The sequence below is a fragment of the Embiotoca jacksoni genome, unplaced genomic scaffold, assembly GCF_022577435.1.
Source record: "Embiotoca jacksoni isolate LCO1_2020_lvr unplaced genomic scaffold, fEmbJac1.0.p SCAF_10, whole genome shotgun sequence".
NCBI lineage: Eukaryota > Metazoa > Chordata > Actinopteri > Embiotocidae > Embiotoca > Embiotoca jacksoni.
The window spans coordinates 20,414,531-20,439,530 of NW_027185230.1; the positions used below are offsets into that span (position 1 = coordinate 20,414,531).

The 25,000-nt window shown below is 42.2% G+C and overlaps 6 protein-coding genes across 6 annotated transcripts in view; 4 read left to right on the top strand and 2 right to left on the bottom strand.

The window, feature by feature from the left end:
- Positions 1–368, bottom strand: part of iscub (iron-sulfur cluster assembly enzyme b) — a 4,845-nt gene extending 4,477 nt beyond the window's left edge. The window contains exon 1 of the mRNA XM_069172949.1: positions 223–368. Within this exon, the coding sequence (XP_069029050.1) occupies positions 223–324 (102 nt within the window). The 5' untranslated portion in view covers positions 325–368. The remainder of the gene's footprint in view (positions 1–222) is intronic.
- A 3,043-nt stretch (positions 369–3,411) lies between these two features.
- Positions 3,412–5,567, top strand: LOC138212536 (chemerin-like receptor 1). The gene is made up of 2 exons (XM_069172961.1): positions 3,412–3,453; positions 3,586–5,567. The coding sequence occupies exon 2, from the start codon at positions 3,600–3,602 to the stop codon at positions 4,608–4,610; it is 1,011 nt and encodes a 336-aa protein (XP_069029062.1). The 5' UTR covers positions 3,412–3,453; positions 3,586–3,599; the 3' UTR covers positions 4,611–5,567.
- Positions 4,666–9,748, top strand: LOC138204968 (collagen alpha-1(XVII) chain-like). Its single transcript, XM_069160563.1, has 7 exons — positions 4,666–4,671; positions 5,947–6,878; positions 7,362–7,380; positions 7,462–7,574; positions 7,765–7,819; positions 8,432–8,549; positions 8,634–9,748. The coding sequence occupies exons 1-7, from the start codon at positions 4,666–4,668 to the stop codon at positions 8,729–8,731; spliced, it is 1,341 nt and encodes a 446-aa protein (XP_069016664.1). The 3' UTR covers positions 8,732–9,748.
- A 6,316-nt stretch (positions 9,749–16,064) lies between these two features.
- Positions 16,065–17,200, top strand: LOC138204981 (homeobox protein goosecoid-2-like). The gene is made up of 3 exons (XM_069160587.1): positions 16,065–16,455; positions 16,555–16,790; positions 17,123–17,200. Exons 1-3 carry the CDS (start codon positions 16,065–16,067, stop codon positions 17,198–17,200), a joined length of 705 nt encoding a protein of 234 aa, XP_069016688.1.
- A 948-nt stretch (positions 17,201–18,148) lies between these two features.
- On the top strand, positions 18,149–22,481 carry ess2 (ess-2 splicing factor homolog). The gene is made up of 10 exons (XM_069172975.1): positions 18,149–18,315; positions 19,208–19,376; positions 19,566–19,649; positions 19,816–19,985; positions 20,255–20,372; positions 20,483–20,616; positions 20,756–20,858; positions 21,382–21,491; positions 21,577–21,692; positions 21,840–22,481. Exons 1-10 carry the CDS (start codon positions 18,169–18,171, stop codon positions 22,117–22,119), a joined length of 1,431 nt encoding a protein of 476 aa, XP_069029076.1. The 5' UTR covers positions 18,149–18,168; the 3' UTR covers positions 22,120–22,481.
- The window catches only part of LOC138212553 (uncharacterized), a 7,926-nt gene continuing 1,200 nt past the window's right edge, over positions 18,275–25,000 (bottom strand). Inside the window, exon 2 of the mRNA XM_069172987.1 lies at positions 18,275–18,500. Coding sequence (XP_069029088.1) covers positions 18,402–18,500 — 99 coding nt within the window. The 3' untranslated portion in view covers positions 18,275–18,401. The remainder of the gene's footprint in view (positions 18,501–25,000) is intronic.

The window sequence follows — 25,000 nt, forward strand, 5'->3', positions numbered from 1 at the left end:
TCATCTCCTGTTTCGAGCTCACTAAAGCGGATTAATCCGGTGGGCTGGATTAGAACCGGGCCGGTGGCAGATTACTGCCGTTAATTTAGTCCTCAATTTGAGAACTTGCTGCCAAAACAAACACAAACATGAGAAGTGATAAACATGCGAGAAGCTCGCGTGTCGCCGCCCGGAGATAAACGAGCACCGGCGGACTCGGATGTGAAAGCAGGAGATGTTCACCTTCTTGTGGTAGCAGCACTGAGAGATGAACTCCGGAGCGGAGAACCTCCTGCTGAGGAACGCCAGAGGACTCAGACACTTCTTCGTCACGCTGCTCGCCATGTTGTTGAGAGTGGCGCAGTTTGAAAGAGCAGATCAGCTGGAGCCCTGCAGGAGACGGAGCAGCACACGTCACTGACGGGGGGCGGGGCTACACTAATCTCATCTGCGCATGTCCGGTTGATGCAACCAGTTGCAAACGTTTATGATCTCTGTAAACGTATTTTATTTCCCGAAGGGAATGCTTTATTTTAGTGATGGTGAGATGAAGCCTCATGAGGCATCGAACCACTTCAGCCAATTGGTTCTAGAAAGGGTTCATTTCTCGAAGCTTCATGTGAACACGAAACCAGCTACTGGCCAAGTGTATAATGACAGGCAGCTGTATCTGAACCACATGTGATGCATTGAATGTTTGTGTCTGTTATGGCTGTTGGGAATGACTATGAATTACAAAAATGTATGACCAAATAATTTCTGTACATAAATTATCACATATGTGCATAATAAAATATTTTTTGAATGTATTCTGTGTGTAAATTTTCCCAAAATGGTAGTATCATATGATATGGCAGGTTGTGTAATAATGTTTTTCTGTCACTTTAGGAAAATGGCATGAGCTTCAGCAGGCAGAGGACAGTGGAAGTGTTTGTGGAACCAGGAAGAGGGGACTGAATATGCTTGTGTAACTTGGACAATGATGTACAGGACAGGGGACATTTTATTCATTTTTATTCAGAAATAACAGTTTCTCAACAGTTTTTGGTTTTGTGGATGTCCACATGTCAGAAGTAAGGCTAACAGCAGCCACCTTTTCCACTTTAGCCTTCTCCTTCTCCTCAGCTGACTCATACTTGGCCTCCACCATGGCCTTCAGAGCCTAAAGGAAAAAATACATAGTGCTGAACTGTGAGACACAATAAAGTACTCATTTGTTTCATGCATGCACCCATACATACCTGCCTTGTAGGGAGAACATAATTAGGATCCAGTTTGGACACAAACGCCTTGAATCCAACATCATCCACAATACTGAAGGGCTGTGTGTCCTTCACTATCATGGAGACCAGGGCTTCATCCAGCTCTGGTTTTCTGGTGGCTGGTTAAAAGAGAATAAATACAGTGTCTGTTACCTGTCTTTATTTGCACAATAAACAAAAGTGAACAGGGAAAAATTGTAATGGTGCATTTGTAATATTGTAATGACTTACCTTGGCTGGGTGAAGCTCCAGTTTCCTCCTTATTCTCATGCAAGGCACGGTAACGCCTCAGCATGGATGAGGTGTTGTTATTGTACCCCAACTCCTTGGAGCACAATAAACACCTCACCTTTGAATAAAATAAGAAACTGTGAAAAATACAGTTCTTGATAAGCAAACCTAATGTGTCTGAAATAGAGTTAGATTTAGCTTATTAGGAGTAATCAAATCAAAGTGTTCCCACAGGGGAAATCCTCCTCTTCCCAGCTGGCTCCATCTTATCACCTCCTTCTCTCCTCACTCTCCTAAATCTCCAAACTATCTCTCTCTCTCTCTAACTTCTCCAAACTATATAAACGCTATCCAAACTATCTCTCTCTTTCTCTCTCTTAAATCTCCAAACTATCCAAACTCTCAACTGACCTCAACTCTCCACCAACAACCCACATTTTGAATGGAGCCTGAGGGGTTTATATTGCCGTCAAACCTCCCGGCAAAATCTGAACCACTTCCCGAAGCAGTCACGTGGTACAGCCGGGCAGCGAGGCTTCGGACGTCATCATTTTTGGCTCCTCCCCTAAATGAAGCAAGCCTGGACACACGCTTCGAGGACACGCCCCCTCCATTACTCCACACACGCTTCGAGGAAACGCCCCCTCCGTTACTCAACACACGCTTCGAGGAAACGCCCCCTCCGTTACTCAACACACGCTTCGAGGACACGCCCCCTCCGTTACTCAACACACGCTTCGAGGACACGCCCCCTCCGTTACTCAACACACGCTTCGAGGAAACGCCCCCTCCGTTACTCAACACACGCTTCGAGGAAACGCCCCCTCCGTTACTCAACACACGCTTCGAGGACACGCCCCCTCCGTTACTCAACACACGCTTCGAAGCGTCGGCACACCTCGTAACATCACTACTTTATTTACTTCACATGGTCAGTCTGGCTTGTATTGTATGTCAGATCCATCATTGTACATTTATTAGACAGATTACACCATTTATTTCATCATCACTGTCACTGATTACTCAGCAGATTGAAATTATATTTAGAAAACGTGGCTCAGAGAGGATTTCCAGGGTCGTCAGATTGATGGTTAGACTCCTGCCTCAGTGTCTTTGGTCCAGACCACCTGGTCCTTGAACCTGGACCTTGAACCTGGGCCTGGAGCCTGGTGGGCCTCGAACCTGGTGGACCTTGAACCTGGGCGGCCTCGAGCCTGGTGGGCCTCGAACCTGGTGGGCCTTGAGCCTGGTGGGCCTTGAACCTGGGCGGCCTCGAGCCTGGTGGGCCTCGAGCCTGGTGGGCCTTGAACCTGGTACCAGCGGTCTGTGAAAGTGTGTACGTGGGTGAAAAGGCGCTATATGTGCAGACATTTATGATTTTTTTTAAATATCGTATAATGTTAAACATTATTATCGGTGGAGGAGAAGTGATGTTACCTGAGTAATGATCTGATTCTTCCACTGCTGCTGATGAAGTGTTGGAGGATTATTGAGGATGTGGTGTTTGAAGGTAAATAAACGCTCATAGACATGTTTGAATCAAACGTTGTTGCCTTGTGAATATTTGACTGAAAACAATTTACTCAGCATCTTTTCTGTTGCACAACAACATCATGTGATTTTTGGGGAACTGCACAACATCATAGACATGTTGACTTGGACCATCACTGTTTATGTTAAACATCAAAATAAATCTCTGAATTGCTTAATAAATGCAGCAGGAATTGTGGACTTGTGGACCGGCCGGCTTTGTTCTGGAACATGATCTGAGGGAGGTTCGGTGTCTGTTTATGGTGATGCAGGTTTATCTCTATTCACAGATTGAACAAAACCAAGGTTTTGGTTCCTTGAACTTTCCTGAGCGACGGTCTGAGCGACGTCACTGTTCTCAGAAACACGAAGGAAACAGAAGGGAGAAGTTGCATCTATCGGGGAAGAACTTCATCGTGCTCACTTTCACATCAACACATCAACACATAACGTGAGTACTGAAGTATATTTTCTCTAAGAAAAACTAAAATAAATTTTCTTGGTAAAACTTGAACTCATTCTAGTTATCTATGTTTATATGTGTATGTATTTGTAAAGAAAGTCCCGGTGCTTTGTGTTTCAGGAGAAGTCACCAACATGGATGTAGATTATATTGAATATGAAGATTACACTCCAGACAACGACACAGAGAACAACACGGACACGGCAGCACATCTGACTTTCACCAACTCTCAGTCTTCTCTGACTCTTGTTCTGGTGGCAGTCAATATTATTACATCTGTTATTGGGCTCGGAGGAAATGCATTAGTGATTTGGATCTGTGGATGGAAGATGAAAACAACGGTCATCACCACCTGGTACATCAGTCTGGCCATTTCAGATTTGTTGTTTTGTGCCTTTTTGCCCCTCGAAGTCTTCTACATGATCACCTCACACTGGCCTTTTGGACGAGTGTTGTGCAAGCTCGCCTCCTCCGCCCTGTTTCTCAACATGTACAGCAGTGTGTTTCTGTTGGTTCTCATCAGCACCGATCGCTGCGTCATGATCTTCTTCCCCGTGTGGTCCCATAACCACCGGACGGTGCACAAAGCAGTGGGAGTCGTGGCCCTCATGTGGCTCCTCTCTGCTCTCCTGACGCTGCCCTCGCTGATCTTCAGACAAACCACCGTCCACGGATCGGTCACTCAGTGCCGCATGGATTACATAAACCTCTCCAGACACAAGGCGGTGGCTCTGACCCGATTCATCTTCGGATTCCTGATTCCTTTTCTAATGATTGTTTTCTGTTGCCTGGTGCTCGGTGTGAAACTGAGAAGTTTGACCATCAGGTCAACAAAACCCTACAAAATCATGGTGGCGCTCATCTTGTCCTTTTTCTTTTGCTGGGTCCCCTATCACACCTTCATTCTCCTGGAGTTCGATTTCAGCGACCACAGCCTGGAGCTGCTTCAAACGGGGCTGAAAGTGGGCAGCACCCTGGCTTCAGCCAACTGCTTCATATCCCCGGTTCTCTATGTGTTCATTGGTAACAACTTCAAACGAACGCTGAAGAGGTCGCTGACATCGAGGATCGAGGAGGCATTGGTAGAGGACTTCCGTACAGGAGGTCTAAATCAATCAAGATCCAAGTCAATGGAAATCATCTAAAATGAAGTTGACATGTTTATTGTCAAAGACCAGGAGCGCTTCACAGGACGTGAACATGAATGTAAATGTGACAAAATGATGTCGTTGCGTTCTCAACCCGAAATGTAAAAATAGGGTAAATTCTTCAGGTCAAATCTTTACACAGATATTTTTTATTTAGATAGATTGTTTGTGTGTATGAATGACTGTGTTGTTGTCATGTTTTCCTCCAATGGCTCCTTGTGGGATGAATTAAGAATTTGGAATGTAATGTGCTATTTACAATATACTGAATTTTGTTGAGCAAATCTAAAACATATTTGAATTTAAACGTTTATGTGACCATCAAAATCTATGTACCCTATTGAAATATTAAATAAAATAATATATTATTGTCAGAGAATGATACAAACACAATATTTCTAAAGGAAAAACATGAAGTATTTACAATATTGTAATTTTCTTTGGTAAAATTGTTTAAATTTCAAACGTACCTACTATAAAGCAGCACTGCTGGATAACGGATACATGAACAGATTATGTTTGTGATAAAGATGTTATATACAGTCTGTGGTGTTAGCATCAGAATACAAATTACAAAATACAAAGTGAAAGGTGTATCTTCCATATTCAAACTGTCTCCTGCTTTGCAGTTCCTCCACATGTCCATCCTGTTTTTAAGATCAGGACCACCCGCTGAGAGCTGAGGGATCAGCAGCTTCAGCGTGGTCGGTCTGTTTCCTCACACACCAAAATCAGCTTTTAAAAGGTGCTGATGTGTAAATGTTGGGTTCACAGCATGCTGTGCTGTCCTCAAAGTGGTCAAAAATCCAGTTTTATTTATAGTGTAAAATCCAATTAGACTTTACAAACACAAAAAACAAACAACCGTAATAAAATATAGGGACTGTTCAACAAAAGTGTGAAAAACACAAATAACAACTTCTTAAAAGTATCACCGGCAACACCAACAACAGTTAAAGGACAATAAAGGTTTAAACATGGTTGAATGGTGAAATACCACCCTGACGCTTGATGGGCGGAGCCTCCGGTCGACCTGGCAGGAAACACTTCCGCTTGTGGCCCCGCCCCTTCCGCCCCAGGTTCAACTACCGGTTAGCAGAGCTGCGGCTGTGACGTAACCAGCTGCAAAGAGTTCTGATTTTCAGTTTTAAACGAATCTCTTCCTGAACGACACGTTGGATTAACGCGGATTAACGCGGATTAACGCGGATTAACGCTTTGGACGAGTCACTTTTCGTCGTGTCGTGTTTCCGTTGATCTGTCCGACACTGAAGCTGCTTGCTAACGTTAGCAACTCCGCTAAGAAGCTCCTGTCAAGATGGACGCTAGCTAGCAGCTGGTCTGGTTAGTTTCCTCCCGGTCCTCCCGGTCCTCTGTTGGGTCCTCCCGGTCCTCTGTTGGGGTCCTCCCGGTCCTCTGTTGGGTCCTCCCGGTCCTCTGTTGGGGGTCCTCCCGGTCCTCCCGGTCCTCTGTTGGGTCCTCCCGGTCCTCTGTTGGGTCCTCCCGGTCCTCTGTTGGGGGTCCTCCCGGTCCTCCCGGTCCTCTGTTGGGTCCTCCCGGTCCTCTGTTGGGGTCCTCCCGGTCCTCTGTTGGGTCCTCCCGGTCCTCTGTTGGGGGTCCTCCCGGTCCTCCCGGTCCTCTGTTGGGTCCTCCCGGTCCTCTGTTGGGGTCCTCCCGGTCCTCTGTTGGGTCCTCCCGGTCCTCTGTTGGGGGTCCTCCCGGTCCTCCCGGTCCTCTGTTGGGGGTCCTCCCGGTCCTCCCGGTCCTCTGTTGGGTCCTCCCGGTCCTCTGTTGGGGTCCTCCCGGTCCTCTGTTGGGTCCTCCCGGTCCTCTGTTGGGGGTCCTCCCGGTCCTCTGTTGGGGGTCCTCCCGGTCCTCTGTTGGGGGTCCTCCCGGTCCTCTGTTGGGTCCTCCCGGTCCTCTGTTGGGGGTCCTCCCGGTCCTCTGTTGGGGGTCCTCCCGGTCCTCTGTTGGGGGTCCTCCCGGTCCTCTGTTGGGGGTCCTCCCGGTCCTCTGTTGGGGTCCCGGGTGCCATCGGAGTCACCCCGACTGTCCTCTCTTGTTCAGCAGATCTCGGAGTCACCAATGGCCGCTGCCCCCCCCCCCTCCAGCCTCGGGCTCGACCGCGGCCACTGAACACCCGGGTCCCGGATCCAGCAGCCCGCCGGCGGCCGACGGCAGCAGCCAGGACAGCACCTTCGAGTGTAACATCTGTCTGGACACCGCGAAGGACGCCGTGATCAGCCTGTGTGGACATCTGTTCTGGTGAGAAGCTGCTGAACTCTGGTTTCCGGTAAAACCAGGAGACAACATGTCAGCTGATCTGATCACAGCTGATTTTAACATCCCGTTAGTTCTGTTTGCTGGTTAGCTTCAGTCCCGGCAGTAATCGTGTTGTTGTTGTTGTTGTTTTTATAATCACACATTAGATGACATTTGTTCCAAAAACATGACGTTCAAATAGAATTGAACAGGAACTTGATTGTTTTCCAGTTTTCTGTGACAGCTGAACTTTGTTCTAACATTGTTTATCAGTGTGTATAAAAGTATTGTTTGTAAACACCAGCTGTCCTCATATTTTAACATCTGGTCTGACTGCAGAAGCTGATGTCAGTTTAATATTGATTTTTCCAAAAAAACATCCCAAAATGAGGAAGTGTTGTGTTTAGTCGTTGTTTGTTTGTATGTTGACTTGTTGTTCAGGTGATGTTTAACCTGTGCTCTTCCTTTGCTCCTCCTCCTGATCAGCTGGCCTTGTTTACACCAGGTAAGCTGACCCAGATGATGTGTTGTTACGGTGCGTTATAGATGAAGTGGATTCCTTCTTACATCTCTGTCTGTTACTCAGTGGTTGGAAACCCGACCCAACAGACAAGTGTGTCCAGTGTGCAAAGCTGGCATCAGCCGGGACAAAGTCATCCCCTTATATGGGCGTGGAAGCACCGGCCAACAGGACCCCCGGTGGGTACTTCAGTGTCGTAACACATGTTCTGGAATCACATCATACTCACGTGGTCATATGTTCCTTTCACAGTTTGCGACGCAGTATTTAACACCATGGACTTGTTCGTGTTTTATTAAATGTTAGGAACATCCAGACCGGCAGCTCGGCGTAATGATGCCGCTTACACAATGTGTTTTTGTCTTAAAGAGAAAGAACTCCCCCTCGGCCACAAGGACAAAGGCCGGAGCCAGAAAACCGTGGTGTAAGTACCAGGAGCTCTGGACACAAATATCATACTGTGTCTGAAAGAAACACATCGTCTGATTTCTACCCAGATCCTAAAAGTAGATCAAATGATAAACGATCAAATTCTTTACTAAGAAGTGATCCAAGCACCAGCAGGTCGCACCAGATACTGAAAGATTTGACATTTTGAATCCTTTCCGTCAATAAATAAATGACCATGTCAGATATTTTGATCTTGTTTGCTCAATTAGTTTCTTTTTTTCTACTTTTAGGAAAATCCAATGATGCTTTAGATCATATTTGTGCAGAAATCTACAAAATTCACAAACTTTCAAGAAAAGAGACTTTCTGCATGTCATGATTTTGTCCTACTTAGACTGCATTGATCTCAACATATTGGAGTTTGTCCGTCAGCTGTTCAGTAACACGATGCCTTCATGATGAAACCATTCATGGACCCGCTGGGATCTGTTAGGAGCCGAGATGCAGCAGGTCTCCGGAGGACGAGCTCAAACTGTTCTGGTCGTTGCGTCACAACTCACTGACTGTTAAACCCCGTTGCCATGGTGACGACGTGAAGAGAAGTCGTGCACGTTCTTCATTTTAATGACAGAACACATCTCTGCAGGGTTTTCAGGGATTCGGCTTCGGAGACGGAGGTTTCCAGATGTCATTTGGAATCGGTGCCTTTCCATTCGGTATTTTTGCTACAGCTTTCAACATCAATGATGGCCGACCTCCTCCAGGTATTTCTGTTACACACTTTACGTGACGAGTTTGTGTCCGTCAGCAGCAACATATCAATTAACTTCTCATCAACTTCCCAACAGCGGCCCCCGGGACCCCGCAGCACATGGACGAACAGTTTCTGTCTCGCCTCTTCCTGTTCGTCGCCCTGGTGATTATGTTCTGGCTGCTGATTGCATGAAAACATGTTTGAACCAAAAGCTCTGACGGTGTTGAGAGCTCCTCGTCGTGGTCACGTGACACCAAGTCATGTGACATTTGAAAGCTGGCAGGTTTTTTAACATGAAGATAGACGTTGTAATTAAAGCTTTCAAGGTGAAACACGGTGGCCTTATGTTTAAAGTCTTTAACACTGAGGAAGCAGAACTACACAAACCGTTTGCTTTTTGATTCCAACCTTTGACCTCTTATCTGCATGTCTGTGTTTCTGGTGGAAACTAAACAAGACCTGCAAGTTAAAGATGACCGAGTGGATTAGTGTGGTCGTTGGAGTCGTCATTCATTTTACAATCTACTCGTGTACTTTCCCTGCTGTGACATCACAATGTCCTCCGGGCTGTTATATGCTGAATATGTACATATATACATATATATGTTCACTCCCTCTGCTCCCATATGATGACTAGTGTTGCACAACAATGAGCAGGAAACTGAGATTTCACACTTTGTCCTCATTTTGAGTCGTCAGCTGTTGAGCTGCACAACTTTTAATTTTCACATCAGTGAAATGAGATCTGTTGGATTGTTAGCAACGAGAACCGCGTGTCATGGAGGCCCATTTTTTAATGTGGATTTATTTTGGTTACTGGAGTGGATAGTTTTATGCACTCGGGGAAAATGGAGGAGGTAAATATAGTTCACTATAGTGTGTTTTCATATGAGTAGACCTAATCTTTACAAATCAACAGCAAAAATGTTACACACATTTTGAAATTAATATCAGACATTGTCTTTTTATTTCAGATGAGACTTAAAGCAATGTGTTTATGCATGGAAGCAGTTTAAAGATTTATTTTCAAACAGTGCTTCTCTTCAAATTGTAAAATCTTTTATTTTGATCAGTTTAATATTTATAACACTGTAATGAAATGTAAAATAATGTAATTATTACAGAGTAGAAATGAAGACTAGTTGTTTGAACATTAAACAACTTTTGTAAATGGGAATTCCCTCTTGACAGTAAAGATATGTAAATTCAGATTTTAGTAATTGTCTGTTTTTTTATTAAGTCATAAATCTATTAGGACTTCATTACTGCACACCTTTCAGGTCTTTACACCCTGTGTGTGTGTGTGTGTGTGTGTGTGTGTGTGTGTGTGTGTGTGTGTCCTGGTGTGTGTGTGTGTGTGTGTGTGTGTGTGTTGTGTTTGTCGTATGTTCATACAGAATGTAAATATTACAGCAAAAAAAGCAACTTTTTTGGGAAGGAGGTCACTTTTTTGGAGTTTTTGGGCAGTATCAACAAACACGTCACATGGTCCTCGTTGCCATGGGGATTGTGTCATTACCAGTGATGGTGTCTCCAACCACCCGGTGGGTCCTGACAACCATGTGAAGGACGAGTGATGGAGAAGCATCCAAACCAGCAGCTGGTGAGTCGGTGCTGTTTACTGAGGATGAGCTACTAGAAAGCAGGTGAACGTTTCTCAGCAGGTTCTGCTAACGTACCAAAATCATCTGTTCTTTTGGAGGAAGATCTTCATCACTGGAAGATGTTGAATCCATTTGTATGAACAATGACCGTACCTGTAAACGTTCTTTAACTGTTTGCATGGTTTTATTGTCGTTTGTTCGTCGCGGTCTGTAAAGGCTTTACTTCTCTAATAAATACACAATCAGACACCAAAACATATTTTACATTAAAAAATAGTTGTACTTCACTTTCAACCACTTTGTGGTGTACACAAAGAAAAATAGATGTTTGGGTCATTTTGTTAAACGGGTTTTTAAAAACCAAAGTAGAAAAACAATCCCTTTGGATCAGCCCAGTGTTTCTGGCTCTGCCTTCTTCTCCTGAGATTCTGTCTGAGCGATGTTGAACTCTGCTTCGTACATGATCTGCTGGATCTTTATTTTTGTCTCGCACCTTTTCTGCGGAGCGAGCCGTTTCAGAGCCGGAACGAAGCTCAGCAGAAACAGTTCGTCCTCGTCCCGCGGCCTGCTGGGAAACGAGGTGCCGTTGTCTTTGACCAGCCATTTTGTGGGCGAGGTAGGACTTTGAGAAGAAGGCGATGACTCTTGCATCAGTCGCCGTTTGCGTCCGGTATTGCTGGTGGCGGTGATCTGTGGGGTTGATGGCATCTTGGCCAGAACACCAGAACAGCCAGTTGGGCCATCTGGGAGTCCTGAGACGCTGAAGGCAGCTGAGCTACAAACGCCACCGACTTGAGGTCGGGCGAACTCGCGGGCGCCTTGGTGAGGTTCTGTGGCGTCTTGACGGCCTCCAACAAAGTGGTTTCTCCCTCGGCGCTGCCGGACTCGTGGTCAGGGTTGTCGTGGTCGTCATCGTTGCTGCCACAGATGTCGGCCACCCCGCTTCTTGATCCAGTGAAAGGAGCAATGAAGTTCATTAGTTGCCTGTATTTCCATCTACTTTGTGCGATTTCTCCCTGTTTCTTGCTTTTGATCTCCATCCGGACCTCCTTCAGGTACCGGTCTCTCATGTTCTTCCATTTTCTTTTGCACTCCTCGGCTTGAAAAGTAAAAAAGAAGAATGTAAGGAGCAAGAAATCACAGAAAAACTACCAGTAATGCACACAAAGTATGATAATATTTGAAAGCCACCTGGACGTCCACTTAGTCTGCTGTGAAGTGGCTGCAGACACCTGAATGGATCTTTGAGGTGTTCGCTGACCCGAATAGAAGTCTTCATCTTGACTGAACTGATGCAGTCTTATTAAACGTGTAGTTAAATTACAACATTCAGTTGTGATGGTCCTTAGATTTGGTGTTTGGGTTAAAAGGTTCTGCTGGTTTCGGTTCTAAGGCGCCAGTCATGCGTAAGTTCAGATAAATGACTGCTCAGTGCTGTTGGCCAACGGGCCGTCAGGCCGGATTACTAAACTATAAAATAATGGAAAGATGTCAAAGAAGTGCATTTTCTGAGATCGTCAGAAGTGTTGATTTTCTATTCAATAACCTTTTTTTTTTTTCTAAATGGATTAATTGTTTGGTCAAAAAAATGTCACAATTACAAACTGTCTGTTACATTCCTGAAGTCCAAGGTGACACCTTTAAACTGCTTGAATGCCAGAATCAAACTTATACGTATTTACGGTACAATAGGACATTCTGCAAATCATCACAATTAAAAGTATTAACAAGGAGTATTTGGATTTTTGCCTCATAAATTACTGGTTGTCATAGTTCGTTTTGTTACAGTTTGATTAATCAACCAAATATTTCAGCTTTACTGTTGATTGTACTTTGTGGTATTTGGCCACTAAAATCAGACATCTGAATGATCAGCTCACAAACAGCTGAAAAAAATGAACATTACAATGTTAGTAAACACAGAATTTGTTGCAGATGCGTTTTGTGATGCATTAAATCATACAAGTGTATTTATAACTGTTCATAGTGTGATGTGTGTTTAGTCTAATAACTATTCAAATCCAGCTAAATTACCATATTCTGGTAAAAATGAAATTATGCATTATTGGGCTTAATTTGATCAAGTTTACAAAGAAAGAAAAAAAAGTAACTCTTCTAGTTTTGTTTTTTTATTTGTCTTGTTGTGCCAAGTCTGGAGGTCATGACTGGTTCATTTCATCCCGTGCAGCCGGTCAGCCTCCGGGCCGGGGGCCCCCGGGGGCCTCCGTCCCGCGGCTCCATCACACGTCACGGAACACACCGTGCCGCCGCCGCCGCCGCCGCCGCCGCATCCACGAGACTTCGCTTTTACTTCGCACGGAGCTCCGGTGTTCACGAGCGACACGAGAAGCACGCGGCTCGGTAAACACTGCGAGTCAGTGACGCTGAGCGGGTCTTTCCTCCTCCGCCGTGCCGTGCCGTGCCGTGCCGGACACGCGGCGCCGGGGAGCTGGACCGTGCCGTTCGGTGCAGCGCGGCCTACGGCGTGCGAGCAGCGGCTGCTACCGCTAACACGGTGCGCGCGGCTGCATCCCCACCGCCGGGCAGCGGCCGTGCGGAAGGAAATAAATAAATATAAAAAGCTCCAAATAGCCGGCAACAGGTGACGGAGACGCGCTGACCTCCGAGGAACAGCTGGCGGTTCATGTCTGCCTCTTCAGAGCTCCGCGCCAACAGACTCAGCAGATAATAAGTGTCATGAAGTTGTGATAAACAAAAAAAGAAGCACTCACATGGCAGCCCGAGGCCGACGCTGATGTTCCTCCACGCGTTTGCGCGACTTTCCGTGCAGCGGTAGTTCGGCAAAGTGACATTGTACAGCTCTGGGTAATTAAACACAGACAATATTAACTTATCGTCCATTTTGCCCCAGTGTTGTGTCTGCTACGCGGACGCGGAAGCGGCAGTCTTCTCCCGCCTTTTCCGCCCGGCTGCTGCCCCAACGCGAGTTATCGCGAGTGGCGGGCTGCTGCCGCGCCGTGTCGCTCCGTCGTTCATCTGTGGTAATTGTCGTCTTCTGCCACAGGGGGCGCACTACTCCGCCCTCTCTCCATCACTGCTCCAGTTTAATGCAAAAACCCCAAAACCACATCATGTAAAGTCAAGTGTGTTGTGGTACTGAACCCAATTTACACACAATCTCTCATCTTTTTTGGAACCAGAAATATTCCACAACTGTTTCATGTTATAAACTGGATTAACAGTTGTGAGACTTTATTCAGATGTAGTTTCACGTAAAAGACGATATTAGGACTTTGTAAGTTTTAAAGGGATTGGAGAGAAACATAAAACGGATGTAAAAGTACTAATAAAGCAAAGTTAAAATACTCAATCACAAGTAAGAATCCTTTTTAAGTAATAGTAGCCTATATAAGCATTAGCAGGAAAATGTAGGCCTCGTTAAAGTATTCAAGTAAAAGTACTTGTTTGGTCTCTAATATAGGCTCTGACATCATCAGAGTATTGCTGGTGAAGCAGTGTGCAGTCTGTTAGAGGTAGTTTGGTAGTTTGTGCAGGTGGAGCTTGTTTGAGCTGCTTCATATCCAGTTTTATAAACAGACAGCAGATAAATCTGATCAGTCGTCAGAGGATCACTGAGACAAAAGAATAAAAATGTTCTGATGCACAAATCTGTTTTCAGTGTTTTGACTTTTTCTATAATATTTGATCTATATTGATCATTTATTGAAACGAAACCATGTGAGGAGTTCAGAGAAAAAAAACAACTGTGTTTGGTGAGGTTGTTAACAACTCATAGACTTGTGAAGTGGTACGCCATCTACACACTGCTGGGACACATCGGAGGACAAACACGCTGGTTTAAAACCACCTCAGCTCAAGCTTGTAGGAAGATGTTGAAGCACAACAACACAGCAGAGAGAAACGTTGCACACGGCTACCAGACGACTATCAGACGACTACCAGACGACTACCAGACGACTACCAGACCGGCCAGTTCTTCTGATTCCTCCCAAGTCTCCATCAGACAGTGTTTCCTGAGCAGTCTATGTTTGGGAGATCTTGTCCATCTCCTGGTCACTCAGCTGTCATCTGATCCCGGGAGGTGTTGGACTGCAGCAGCAGGCGGAGACACTGAGCCTGATGCCATGTGCAATTCTCTGCTCATTTATCACAGTCAGTGTGGCTCTTTTTATTTTCTCCTCCTGTCTGAATTGTATGGACGTAACTTGTGTCCTTTATAATTCACGTTTTCATATTTCCTCCCACTGACCTCCTATTTAAAATGCTGTCTGAAGGTCCCATCGAGACCCATGACCTAAAAGGCATGTTAATCTGTGATATTTATACTGAACAAAACACCAGAGCAATTTCCATTGTGCATGACAGGTGTGTGATATCTTCGAGGTATTACTGTCTCCAATATGCAGCGTCACTTCACGATAAGGCAGAGAAGGAATTACTACAAATGTCTGCCTCCTCATGGACTCGTCTTTTGAGTCACTAATGTGTCTGCTGGATTTCTGTGAGTGAAAAGAAGAAGCAGCAAAATAAAATGCCCAGTATGTTCCATTTCTGCTTTATCCAAATCAGAAATACATTATTGATCCCAGAGGGGAAACTGGGTCATGTTACATTATAATGGAAATATATTTAGCATAGAGATATCATTAGAAAAATATAAATGAATGTGTGCATCGTACTAGAATATATAGCATTGCATATAGCATAATTAATAGAAAAGAAAAGAAAAATCTCTCAAAAAAACATGAGCATCGTGTTTAGATAAATGAATACTTGATGTATTTCACTTCAGGTTGTGTTTTTAAAGGCTGGTATCCTTGTGCCACAATGTGGTTTCTAATAGCACAATTACTGATGCATCAAAGAAAAATAATGTTAAGTTGAAAATGACTTTCCATTGAGGAGAGCAGTCCCAAAACATCTCCACAAAAAGCCAGAAGAACTTGATCTTGGATGTGGGTGTAGGCAGTTCCTTCACTTTACGTCTTGTACCAAATATTGCTTACAACAACAAAATGAACCTTTATCATTGTAATCCCGGGTAATGAATTTTGAACTGTTTGCTCCGACGTGGATGTGGTACAATTCCCTCTATTGAGCACCACAATAACTGCAGATAGTAATCTCACGTGGTCCGCAAACTATACATCAACAATCCGGACACTGTTAAACCCCAGTGAAAAGGATGGGATGGTGTTTATTGTTATCTGTTTTGAAAAGCCCTTATAAAGGGAGCTTAAGACAGATTGTGGAAATCCATTAATTCTCTGAAAAAAAAAAGGGGTGCATTAGCTTGTATGAAATCACAGGATTTGTTAGGGGGGATGAATTTAACCTGTAATAGCTTTACCTCAGCTGTGTACATTGTCAGAGAAGTCAGCCTGAAAAGACTGCAGCGCACAGATAAGACACATGATGCATGATCGTGAATACAAACCACACCGACGGACCTCTTTTTTGAATCTGCTCTCACCGTGTCTCTTTTTCTGTATTGAGTATACAAATTTATCCACTCCTCACTAACACTGACAAGATGAGTCCATCATTTATATACCACCTAATCACTCATTGTAGTGCAGCACCAGGTTCTCTAACTACTAGTTTACAATTTTCAAAAGATTATTTATCGATAAAGCTAAACAGGAAAGTGACTTTATGAAATCAATCTTAAGATCTAATCCTCAAATTCAGCATACACACGTCCCTGGCCACACCAAAAATGCTCATCCTTAAATCCAGGTTTCTAATGCCAAGCAATCCCCTTTTCACTAAAACCCTAACAATAAGGATCTGAGGAGCTCTCCCCTTCTCATTTTATGTAGTGAAATCTGATTTCTTTGGGAGAAAGGAATGAGGCAAAGATTAACTGAATCTGCTGTCCTCCCTAACCTCTTCACAAAACTGCCCAGATTAGCCAGGAATTAAGTTTCAACCATTTTATGTGTCTGGACCATAGGGAGGATTATAGTTTTACTGTTTTTTTTGCCACCCGGCTTCACTATAAGGGCCTGACGGGCTGCAGAGAGAGGAGAAGGAGAGCAGCGACGGAGGCTGAACTATCTAAAAGTATCACGATCATAACTGCTTTGTGCTTCAGAAGAACTTGGGTGGAGATGGATGGACTGATCAGGATGGAGAGACAAAAGTTTCCTTTCACCATTGATAGCATACTGAGCAAATATCCCAACAGTAGTGGACCAAGTGGTCTTGGACTAAAAGACAAGACAGGGAGTCCTGCTGGAGGCCAGACTGCTCATCCTACCTGCCTGTGCTGCTGCTGCTGCTGCTCCCACTGTGCAGACATATTCCAGACTGATGTCATTCATGAAGGTAGGACCAAACTGTCCTCTCTCTTGGCACATGTTTTAAAACTCCTTTCGGCTTTAGTTATTTTACCACTTAACCTCAAACCACATGTCCTTCCTGCAGCCTGTCAGTATGGATGGACCCCAGCGATGTGCTCAGAGCCGTGCAGGCTGGGAGACGCTCACAGAGAGGAGCAGGCATCCGGTCAGGTGCAGAGGCGAACCAGACGTCACCGCACTATTTTCACTGAAGAACAACTGGATGCACTGGAGGAGCTGTTCCTGCAGAACCAGTATCCAGATGTGAACACGAGGGAGAAACTAGCACAGCACACTCGCTTAAGAGAAGAAAGAGTAGAGGTGAGGCTGTTGTGTCACATTTAGCCTTTCAACAAATGGTAACCCTGTTTTCATACTGATACAGAGTCCAGCTGTTGTAGATTAAACCTGCCGTGTGTGTGTGTAAATTAGGAGGAGTACATATGTGTGCAAGTTTAAATATGACTGTGTGATACCTGAGCTCTGAATAATTCGTTTTTTTTTATTACATTTAAATAGATAATGCATGATGTTTGATGTATCCTATAATCACTTAAATTTGAATACACACCGTGGCAAATATTGTAAATACAGGATGTAATTGAAAACACAGGATGACTACTCAATAACATAGCATTTTTTCTGCAATACAGGTTTGGTTTAAAAACCGAAGAGCAAAGTGGAGACGTCAGAAAAGATTATCATTTGTTGTGGGAAACACAGAAAACTAAGTAAAAACAAAACAAAAAAGAAGAGAGAGCTGTGTGTGTGTATATGTCTGTGTTTTGATACAAAAAAAAATTCTTGGTATTGTTATTGAATATAATAGCCACGCAAATTCTTATGTACCCGAAAATAGAAAAACGTGTTATTAAAATCATGTGACAGTAGACTGAAGTTTTACCCATTTTTGAGTCCAACTGGTTGAGGAAGGACTGCCATTGTATGCTAATACTAATGTTGAAAGGTAAACCTTGAATGTGTAAATGGGTTTTTGTAGTTTGCACAGGTTGTGAAAAAGTGTCCTTGAGAATAAATCTTTTTTTTGAAAGGGATGGAGTACCCTCCTCTTTTGTGCAAACCAAAATACACACAAATTAAATATAAAACCTGGCATGCACTGGAAACTCACAGTTCACTTTATTCAAACAACTCTTCTTTTCAGGTAAAAATTAACCAATTATAACTTAATCAGTAGCCTTTAAATTCTTCGTATGGTCAACAATATTGTCTTAAATAGGCTATCATAAGAGATTTCATTTTGAGAGTAATTTCATTCTCTTGCCAAGTGAGTAAGTTTTTATCTGGATCTGACCTAAAAACCTTAAAAGACATATTGAGTACACTGTTCACAAAAGATAGTGTTATCTTTTTAATAACGGCTTCAGTCGACACGCAGAACTGTTTTTAACAGTCTATGCTTTTATACTGGAAATTTCTTGAAACGACGTAAACTTCCGGTGACGTAACCACTCTGACTACGGATGTACGTTGTTCGTCCGCTGTTGTTCTGAGGAGGCTAAAGTTAGCTAGTAGGGTAGTGTTAGCGACGTTCAATCTATCCTAAATGTGTAATTATCTTCATCCAACCTCGTGATATTTATCCGTTTTCAAGCCGTGTTCGTGAAGTAAAAACAACCGTTGTTTATCATAGAAGGACCGCCTTTAGCCGCGAGGCTACAAGCTAACAAGGCTTCCGATGGAGGGCAGCGCCAGCGTGAGGAAAGCGTTGTCCGGGACTCTCGTCCCTTCTGCGGTCACAGCGGTGTCTCTCCGACCGCAGCCCGAGGACCAGGAGAAGGGCACGGTGACCAGGAAGGTCCTGGATGAAGAGCAGTACGTGGAGGTAAGTGGCTGTTGGTGGTACTGTCAGCTACGTGTTTGATGGACAACATGTCACTCAATTCTTCCCGCTGTTGAGCTTTCTGTCCTTTAACGGACCGACAGGTGGACAACGGGACATTTCAGCTGTCGGTCAAACACCTGATGTCTGGAGGTGTTGATTGGAGACACTTCTGGATCTGAAGGAAGCTGAAATACAGAAGTCACATCATGAATGATCGATCATACATGATCGATCATTCATGATCAATCATAGATGATCAATCATAGATGATCAATCATACATGATCAATCATACATGATCAATCATAGATGATCAATCATACATGACCAATCATACATGACCAATCATTCATGATCAATCATACATGACCAAACATACATGATCGATCATACATGATCGATCATACATGATCGATCATACATGACCAAACATACATGACCAAACATACATGATCGATCATACATGATCGATCATACATGATCAATCATACATGATCAAACATAGATGATCAATCATAGATGATCAATCATAGATGATCAATCATACATGATCAAACATAGATGATCAATCATAGATGATCAATCATAGATGATCAATCATACATGATCAAACATAGATGATCAATCATAGATGATCAATCATAGATGATCGATGATCAAACATAACAAGCTGCATAATAATACTTCAGGATTAAAAGTTGTTTTTTTCTCTACTTGTAATTCGTGTTTTCAGAATCTGACATCATCTGAAACTGTCTGTCAATCATCTCTGAACAGTTGCTCCTGTGTGTTGGTGAAGCTGTCTGTCAATCATCTCTGAACAGTTGCTCCTGTGTGTTGGTGAAGCTGTCTGTCAATCATCTCTGAACAGTTGCTCCTGTGTGTTGTGACAGAGTTTGGAGAAGATCATCCAGAGGGACTTCTTCCCCGATGTGACGAAGCTGCAGGCCCAGAAGGATTACCTGGAGGCGGAGGAGAGCGGAGACCTGAGCAGGATGAGGGAGATCTCCATCCGATACGGATCCTCTCTGACTAAATCTACTCCGCAGGCTTCTGCTCCCTGTGAGTGAAAAGATTTGAACTGTTTCAATGTTTTACTGGCAAAAACAGCTGATGTTTGTTTTTCTGCTTCATGTAAATGACTGATTCTATAAACTCAGAATAAAATATCAGAGGAAGTTCAGGTTGCATTTCGCATGTTTCCATCAATGTCTGTTAAAACCGACGTGTTTCTTTTCTTCCATGTGAAAGATGTGACTCCCGTCAGCTTTGAGACCCCAGTGGGCGGTGCAGCATCTCCCTCCTCCACCTACTGCAGCAAAGCATCTGATGGAGGTCAGGACAGACTTCTGATAAACAACCGTCCACTGATCTGATGTGTTGATGTCAACCAACAGACATCTTTAAAACTCTGCACTTATCTGGTGGTTCCTCTTTGGGTCTGACAGGTGACTTGTTCGCAGTACATTGAACAGATTTGTTTTTATCGTTGTGTTTACAGAGAAAAAGGGTGATGAGAAGGAGGAGAAGAAGCTGCCCAGTCTGGACTGTTTCCTGGCTAAAAACACCAGCGAGGATAACGCGTCCTTCGAGCAGATCATGGATCTGGCGAAGGACAAGGAGAAGCTGAAGCACGCGTGGCTCTATGAGGCCGAGGCCGAATTCAAACAGGTTTGGATGGAGTTCAAAGTAAATGAATGAAATGTTTGGATGACACGTGTGCTGATCATAGAAATTCTCATTCGAATATCATTTTTAATAACCTGCCTGTGATCAAATTTTTGCATGTACTATTTTTGTCATCTTAAAGTTTGTAGCTTACTTGTGCATAAAAACACACCTGATGTTCTACGAGTTGCTTCATTTCATGTGAAGTATTAAAATCAGCAACTCCAGGTCTACATTAAAAACATTCATAAACGCTTGTGATGTTGTGCCAGCGCCACGAGGAGAACCTGGCGCTGCCGTCCGCCGAGAAGGCAGCGCTGCAATGTGTGAAAGCAGGACTGGAGACTTGGGAGTACAAAGCCAAGAACGCCTTGATGTATTATCCAGAGGGTACGAACAGCAAACCTGCATGTTGGGCTTCTCTTCGTTTTGTCATTAGAATCACAACATTCAGCTACTGATAGTGATTTTTGTCTGTTTTTCCACATCTCTTTGATCAGGTGTTAAAGATGATGACGCTCTATTTAAGAAGCCAAGAGAAGTAGTTCACAAAAACACCCGCTTTGCTGGAGACCCGTTCAGCAAAGCTCTCAACAAAAGCCAGATTCAACAGGCTGCAGCTCTCAATGCACAGGTAGATTTCACTGATATATTACTGTATGAAATCAGAAATGATGCATGAAGCTGTCTGTCTGTTCCCCACATTTGTGAAGGACTTTCTTACGCTACATGGAAGTCTGTTTAATTCCTGACTGATGGTGTTTTCTGTGCAGTTCAAACAAGGTAAAGTTGGCCCCGATGGGAAAGAGCTCATCCCCCATGATCCCCCAACGGTGAACGGATACGGGTTCGAGGGCACGCCGTCCCCGGCACCTGGTCAGTGGGTCTCATTGTCATTTTAACACCGTAGCAGACCTGAGCCCCCTGTAGTAACTACTGTAGTAATGTGACTGATATACTTCTACTGTAGTAATGTGACTGATATACTTCTACTGTAGTAATGTGACTGTAGTACACATCTGGATGTCTCCATGGCAACAGCTTAGATTACTCTCACAAGTCAGGCAGGTATCTTTCTTACTTCCCACTCAGGTGTTCCAGAAACAGAGGAAGCACAAATTGAGGCATTTTTCACATAAATGAGTTCGATATGGAGCCCTGCCTCTCCTCACCTCAACATGTTTAAAAGCTTTTAATGTGAAAACATCCTGTGTATATATGTATAAACAAAAGGTGTATTCAGTGCATGTAGCTTGTGTGTCTATACGTAGGATTTTATTTGACATGTTACTGTATTTTTACATTTTGAATAAATCTTTTCTACCCAAACGTTCCATCCTGAAGCTGCTGTAACTACATTTCCCAGAGTGGGACTAATAAAGTGGTCTTTTCTGCTCAGGTGTGTCTGAGTCCCCTCTGATGACGTGGGGGGAGATCGAGAGCACCCCGTTTCGTCTGGACGGATCAGACAGCCCGTATGTTGAAAGGAACCACGGCCCATCATTTAAGGTGCTGAACTTTCAGTGGTGGATTTGTACACTATTAATGTCTATTTATGTTGTAAAACATTGAGAATATTTATTGTTTCTAAAAGATCCCCGAACCAGGGAGACGAGAGAGGCTGGGTTTAAAGATGGCCAACGAAGCTGCGGCGAAAAACCGGGCAAAGAAACAAGAGGCGCTCCGGAAGGTCACGGAGAACCTGGCAAGGTAACGATGAAGACTGGTTTCTCTGCTCATATATACACCTCTGCTTATATCTGGCAACGACCTCCATCCAACCGTAGCTTCATTTCAACAATGCATTTTGTCCAGTATTTGTGCTGCGGTGACTGAGACCTGATGTTTGTGTTGCAGTCTCACACCTAAAGGTCTGAGTCCGGCCCTCACGCCCGCCCTGCAGAGACTCGTCAATCGGACCTCCAGCAAATACACAGACAAAGCCCTCCGAGCGAGTTACACCCCGTCGCCCTCTCACGGTGTCCCCGGCTGCAAGTCTCCGTTCGGCGGTCCGTCGACTCCTTCAGGAACACCGACGCCGAACAAAGCCAAGACGCCGAGCTCTCAGGACCTCACGTCACTCACAGACAACCTGCTGCAGCTTCCAAAGAGGCGCAAAGCTGCCGACTTCTTTTAAGGAACAAGAGCTGTTGTCTGCAGGACGGACGCATTATAATGTGGACGACTTCATTCGAACTTTCCAGATGCAGGTTTACTCTCATTAGAGGTCTTCCATCTTTCTGCCAGAGGACTGGATAAAGGAACGTACCGCGGACTGAAGAGTTTCTAAGCATCTGTTTGTTACGTACTTGTCAGGTGGGTTAATGCAGATTGCTGTGAAATACATCTTCATCTCCAAATTCTATTTAATTATTGTTTTGTTTTTTTATTTAGTTATATCTCAGATGTTAAAACACAAAGCTTTAATAGATTATTTTGTACAGTTGCCTTCACTGTAATAAACTTTTATCATTGCTGACACATTGTCACCACCACATACTTAAATAGTTTTAATATAATTTTAATCTTGTGCATGTTTCTGACATTCAAATATACAATGAGATTGTTTTGAGATTTTTTTGGGGGAAGATTTTAGGTTCCAGGGGTCAGATTATTTAATTGGTTGCTCAACACATGCTGCAGATTTACAACTTGACCCTCTGAGGTAGTCGTAGTTCACCGGTCAGTGTTTCCACAGCAGGGAGTCAAACAGGCTTTGACATATTTAACATGAACCTCTCACTTGATTAGTTCTGTTCATTTTACATATTTATATGAGTCAAAAACTGAAGTCCATTTTGATTTGAGTGCTGCCACAAAGCAGCTAAAGCAGGTTTACGCTTCGTTAGATTATTTACGAGTTCATATGTATTTTTAATGTAGTAGTAGTAATAATAGTAGTAGTACTAGTAATAAGATAGATAGATAGATAGATAGATAGATAGATAGATAATAGATAGATAGATAGATAGATAGATAGATAGATAGATAATAGATAGATAGATAGATAGATAGATAGATAGATAGATAATAGATAGATAGATAGATAATAGATAGATAGATAGATAGATAGTAGATAGATAATAGATAGATAGATAGATAGATAGATAGATAGATAGATAGATAGATAGATAGATAGATAGATAGATAGATAATAGATAGATAGATAGATAGATAGATAGATAATAGATAGATAGATAGATAGATAATAGATAGATAGATAGATAGATAGATAGATAGATAGATAGATAGATAGATAGATAGATAATAGATAGATAGATAGATAATAGATAGATAGATAGATAGATAGATAGATAGATAGATAGATAGATAGATAGATAATAGATAGATAGATAGATAATAGATAGATAGATAGATAGATAGATAGATAATAGATAGATAGATAGATAGATAGATAGATAATAGATAGATAGATAGATAGATAGATAGATAGATAGATAGATAGATAGATAGATAATAGATAGATAGATAGATAATAGATAGATAGATAGATAGATAGATAGATAGATAATAGATAGATAGATAGATAGATAGATAATAGATAGATAGATAGATAGATAGATAGATAATAGATAGATAGATAATAGATAGATAGATAGATAGATAGATAGATAGATAATAGATAGATAGATAGATAGATAGATAATAGATAGATAGATAGATAGATAGATAGATAATAGATAGCTAGATAGATAGATAGCTAGATAGATAATAGATAGATAGATAGATAATAGATAGATAGATAGATAGATAGATAGATAGATAGATAATAGATAGATAGATAATAGATAGATAGATAGATAATAGATAGATAGATAATAGATAGATAGATAGATAGATAAATAGATAGATAGATAGATAGATAGATAGATAGATAGATAGATAGATAGATAGATAGATAGATAGATAGATAGATAGATAGATAGATAGATAGATAGATAGATAGATAGATAGATAGATAGATAGATAGATAGATAGATAGATAGATAGATAGATAGATAGATAGATAGATAGATAGATAGATAGATAGATAGATAATAGATAGATAGATAGATAGATAGATAATAGATAGATAGATAGATAGATAGATAGATAGATAGATAGATAGATAGATAGATAGATAGATAGATAGATAGATAGATAGATAGATAGATAGATAGATAGATAGATAGATAGATAGATAGATAGATAGATAGATAGATAGATGATAGATAGATAGATAGATAATAGATAGATAGATAGATAGATAGATAGATAGATAGATAGATAGATAGATAGATAGAGAAATAGATAGATAATAGATAGATAGATAGATAGATAGATAGATAGATAGATAGATAATAGATAGATAGATAGATAGATAGATAGATAGATAGATAGATAGATAGATAGATAGATAGATAGATAGATAGATAGATAGATAGATAATAGATAGATAGATAGATAGATAGATAGATAGATAGATAGATAGATAGATAGATGATAGATAGATAGATAGATAGATAGATGATAGATAGATAGATAGATAGATAGATAGATAGATAGATAGATAGATAGATAGATAGTAGTAATAGATAGATAGATAGATAGATAGATAATAGATAGATAGATAGATAGATAGATAATAGATAGATAATAGATAGATAGATAGATAGATAGATAATAGATAGATAATAGATAGATAGATAGATAGATAGATAATAGATAGATAATAGATAGATAGATAGATAGATAGATAATAGATAGATAATAGATAGATAGATAGATAGATAGATAATAGATAGTAATAGATAGATAGATAGATAGATAGATAATAGATAGCATAATAGATAGATAGATAGATAGATAGATAGATAGATAGATAGATAGATAATAGATAGATAATAGATAGATATAGATAGATAGATAGATAGCTAGATAGATGATAGATAGATAGATAGATAGATAGATACTTTATTAATCCCCCAAGGGGAATTTTTTTTGCTAATAATAATAAT

What these genes read in the sequence shown, in the direction of transcription:
- LOC138204981 (XM_069160587.1), top strand. Translation starts at nt 16,065, where the DNA reads ATGTGTCTGGACCATAGGGAGGATTATAGTTTTACTGTTTTTTTTGCC. An exon ending in GACTGATGTCATTCATGAAG is followed by an intron (nt 16,456 to 16,554) that starts GTAGGACCAAAC and finishes TCCTTCCTGCAG; the next exon opens with CCTGTCAGTATGGATGGACC. An exon ending in TAAGAGAAGAAAGAGTAGAG is followed by an intron (nt 16,791 to 17,122) that starts GTGAGGCTGTTG and finishes TCTGCAATACAG; the next exon opens with GTTTGGTTTAAAAACCGAAG.
- ess2 (XM_069172975.1), top strand. Translation starts at nt 18,169, where the DNA reads ATGGAGGGCAGCGCCAGCGTGAGGAAAGCGTTGTCCGGGACTCTCGTC. An exon ending in CAGCAAAGCATCTGATGGAG is followed by an intron (nt 19,650 to 19,815) that starts GTCAGGACAGAC and finishes TTGTGTTTACAG; the next exon opens with AGAAAAAGGGTGATGAGAAG. An exon ending in CTGCAGCTCTCAATGCACAG is followed by an intron (nt 20,617 to 20,755) that starts GTAGATTTCACT and finishes TTTTCTGTGCAG; the next exon opens with TTCAAACAAGGTAAAGTTGG.
- LOC138212536 (XM_069172961.1), top strand. Translation starts at nt 3,600, where the DNA reads ATGGATGTAGATTATATTGAATATGAAGATTACACTCCAGACAACGAC.
- LOC138204968 (XM_069160563.1), top strand. An exon ending in CGGAGCCAGAAAACCGTGGT is followed by an intron (nt 7,820 to 8,431) that starts GTAAGTACCAGG and finishes ACATCTCTGCAG; the next exon opens with GGTTTTCAGGGATTCGGCTT. An exon ending in TGATGGCCGACCTCCTCCAG is followed by an intron (nt 8,550 to 8,633) that starts GTATTTCTGTTA and finishes ACTTCCCAACAG; the next exon opens with CGGCCCCCGGGACCCCGCAG.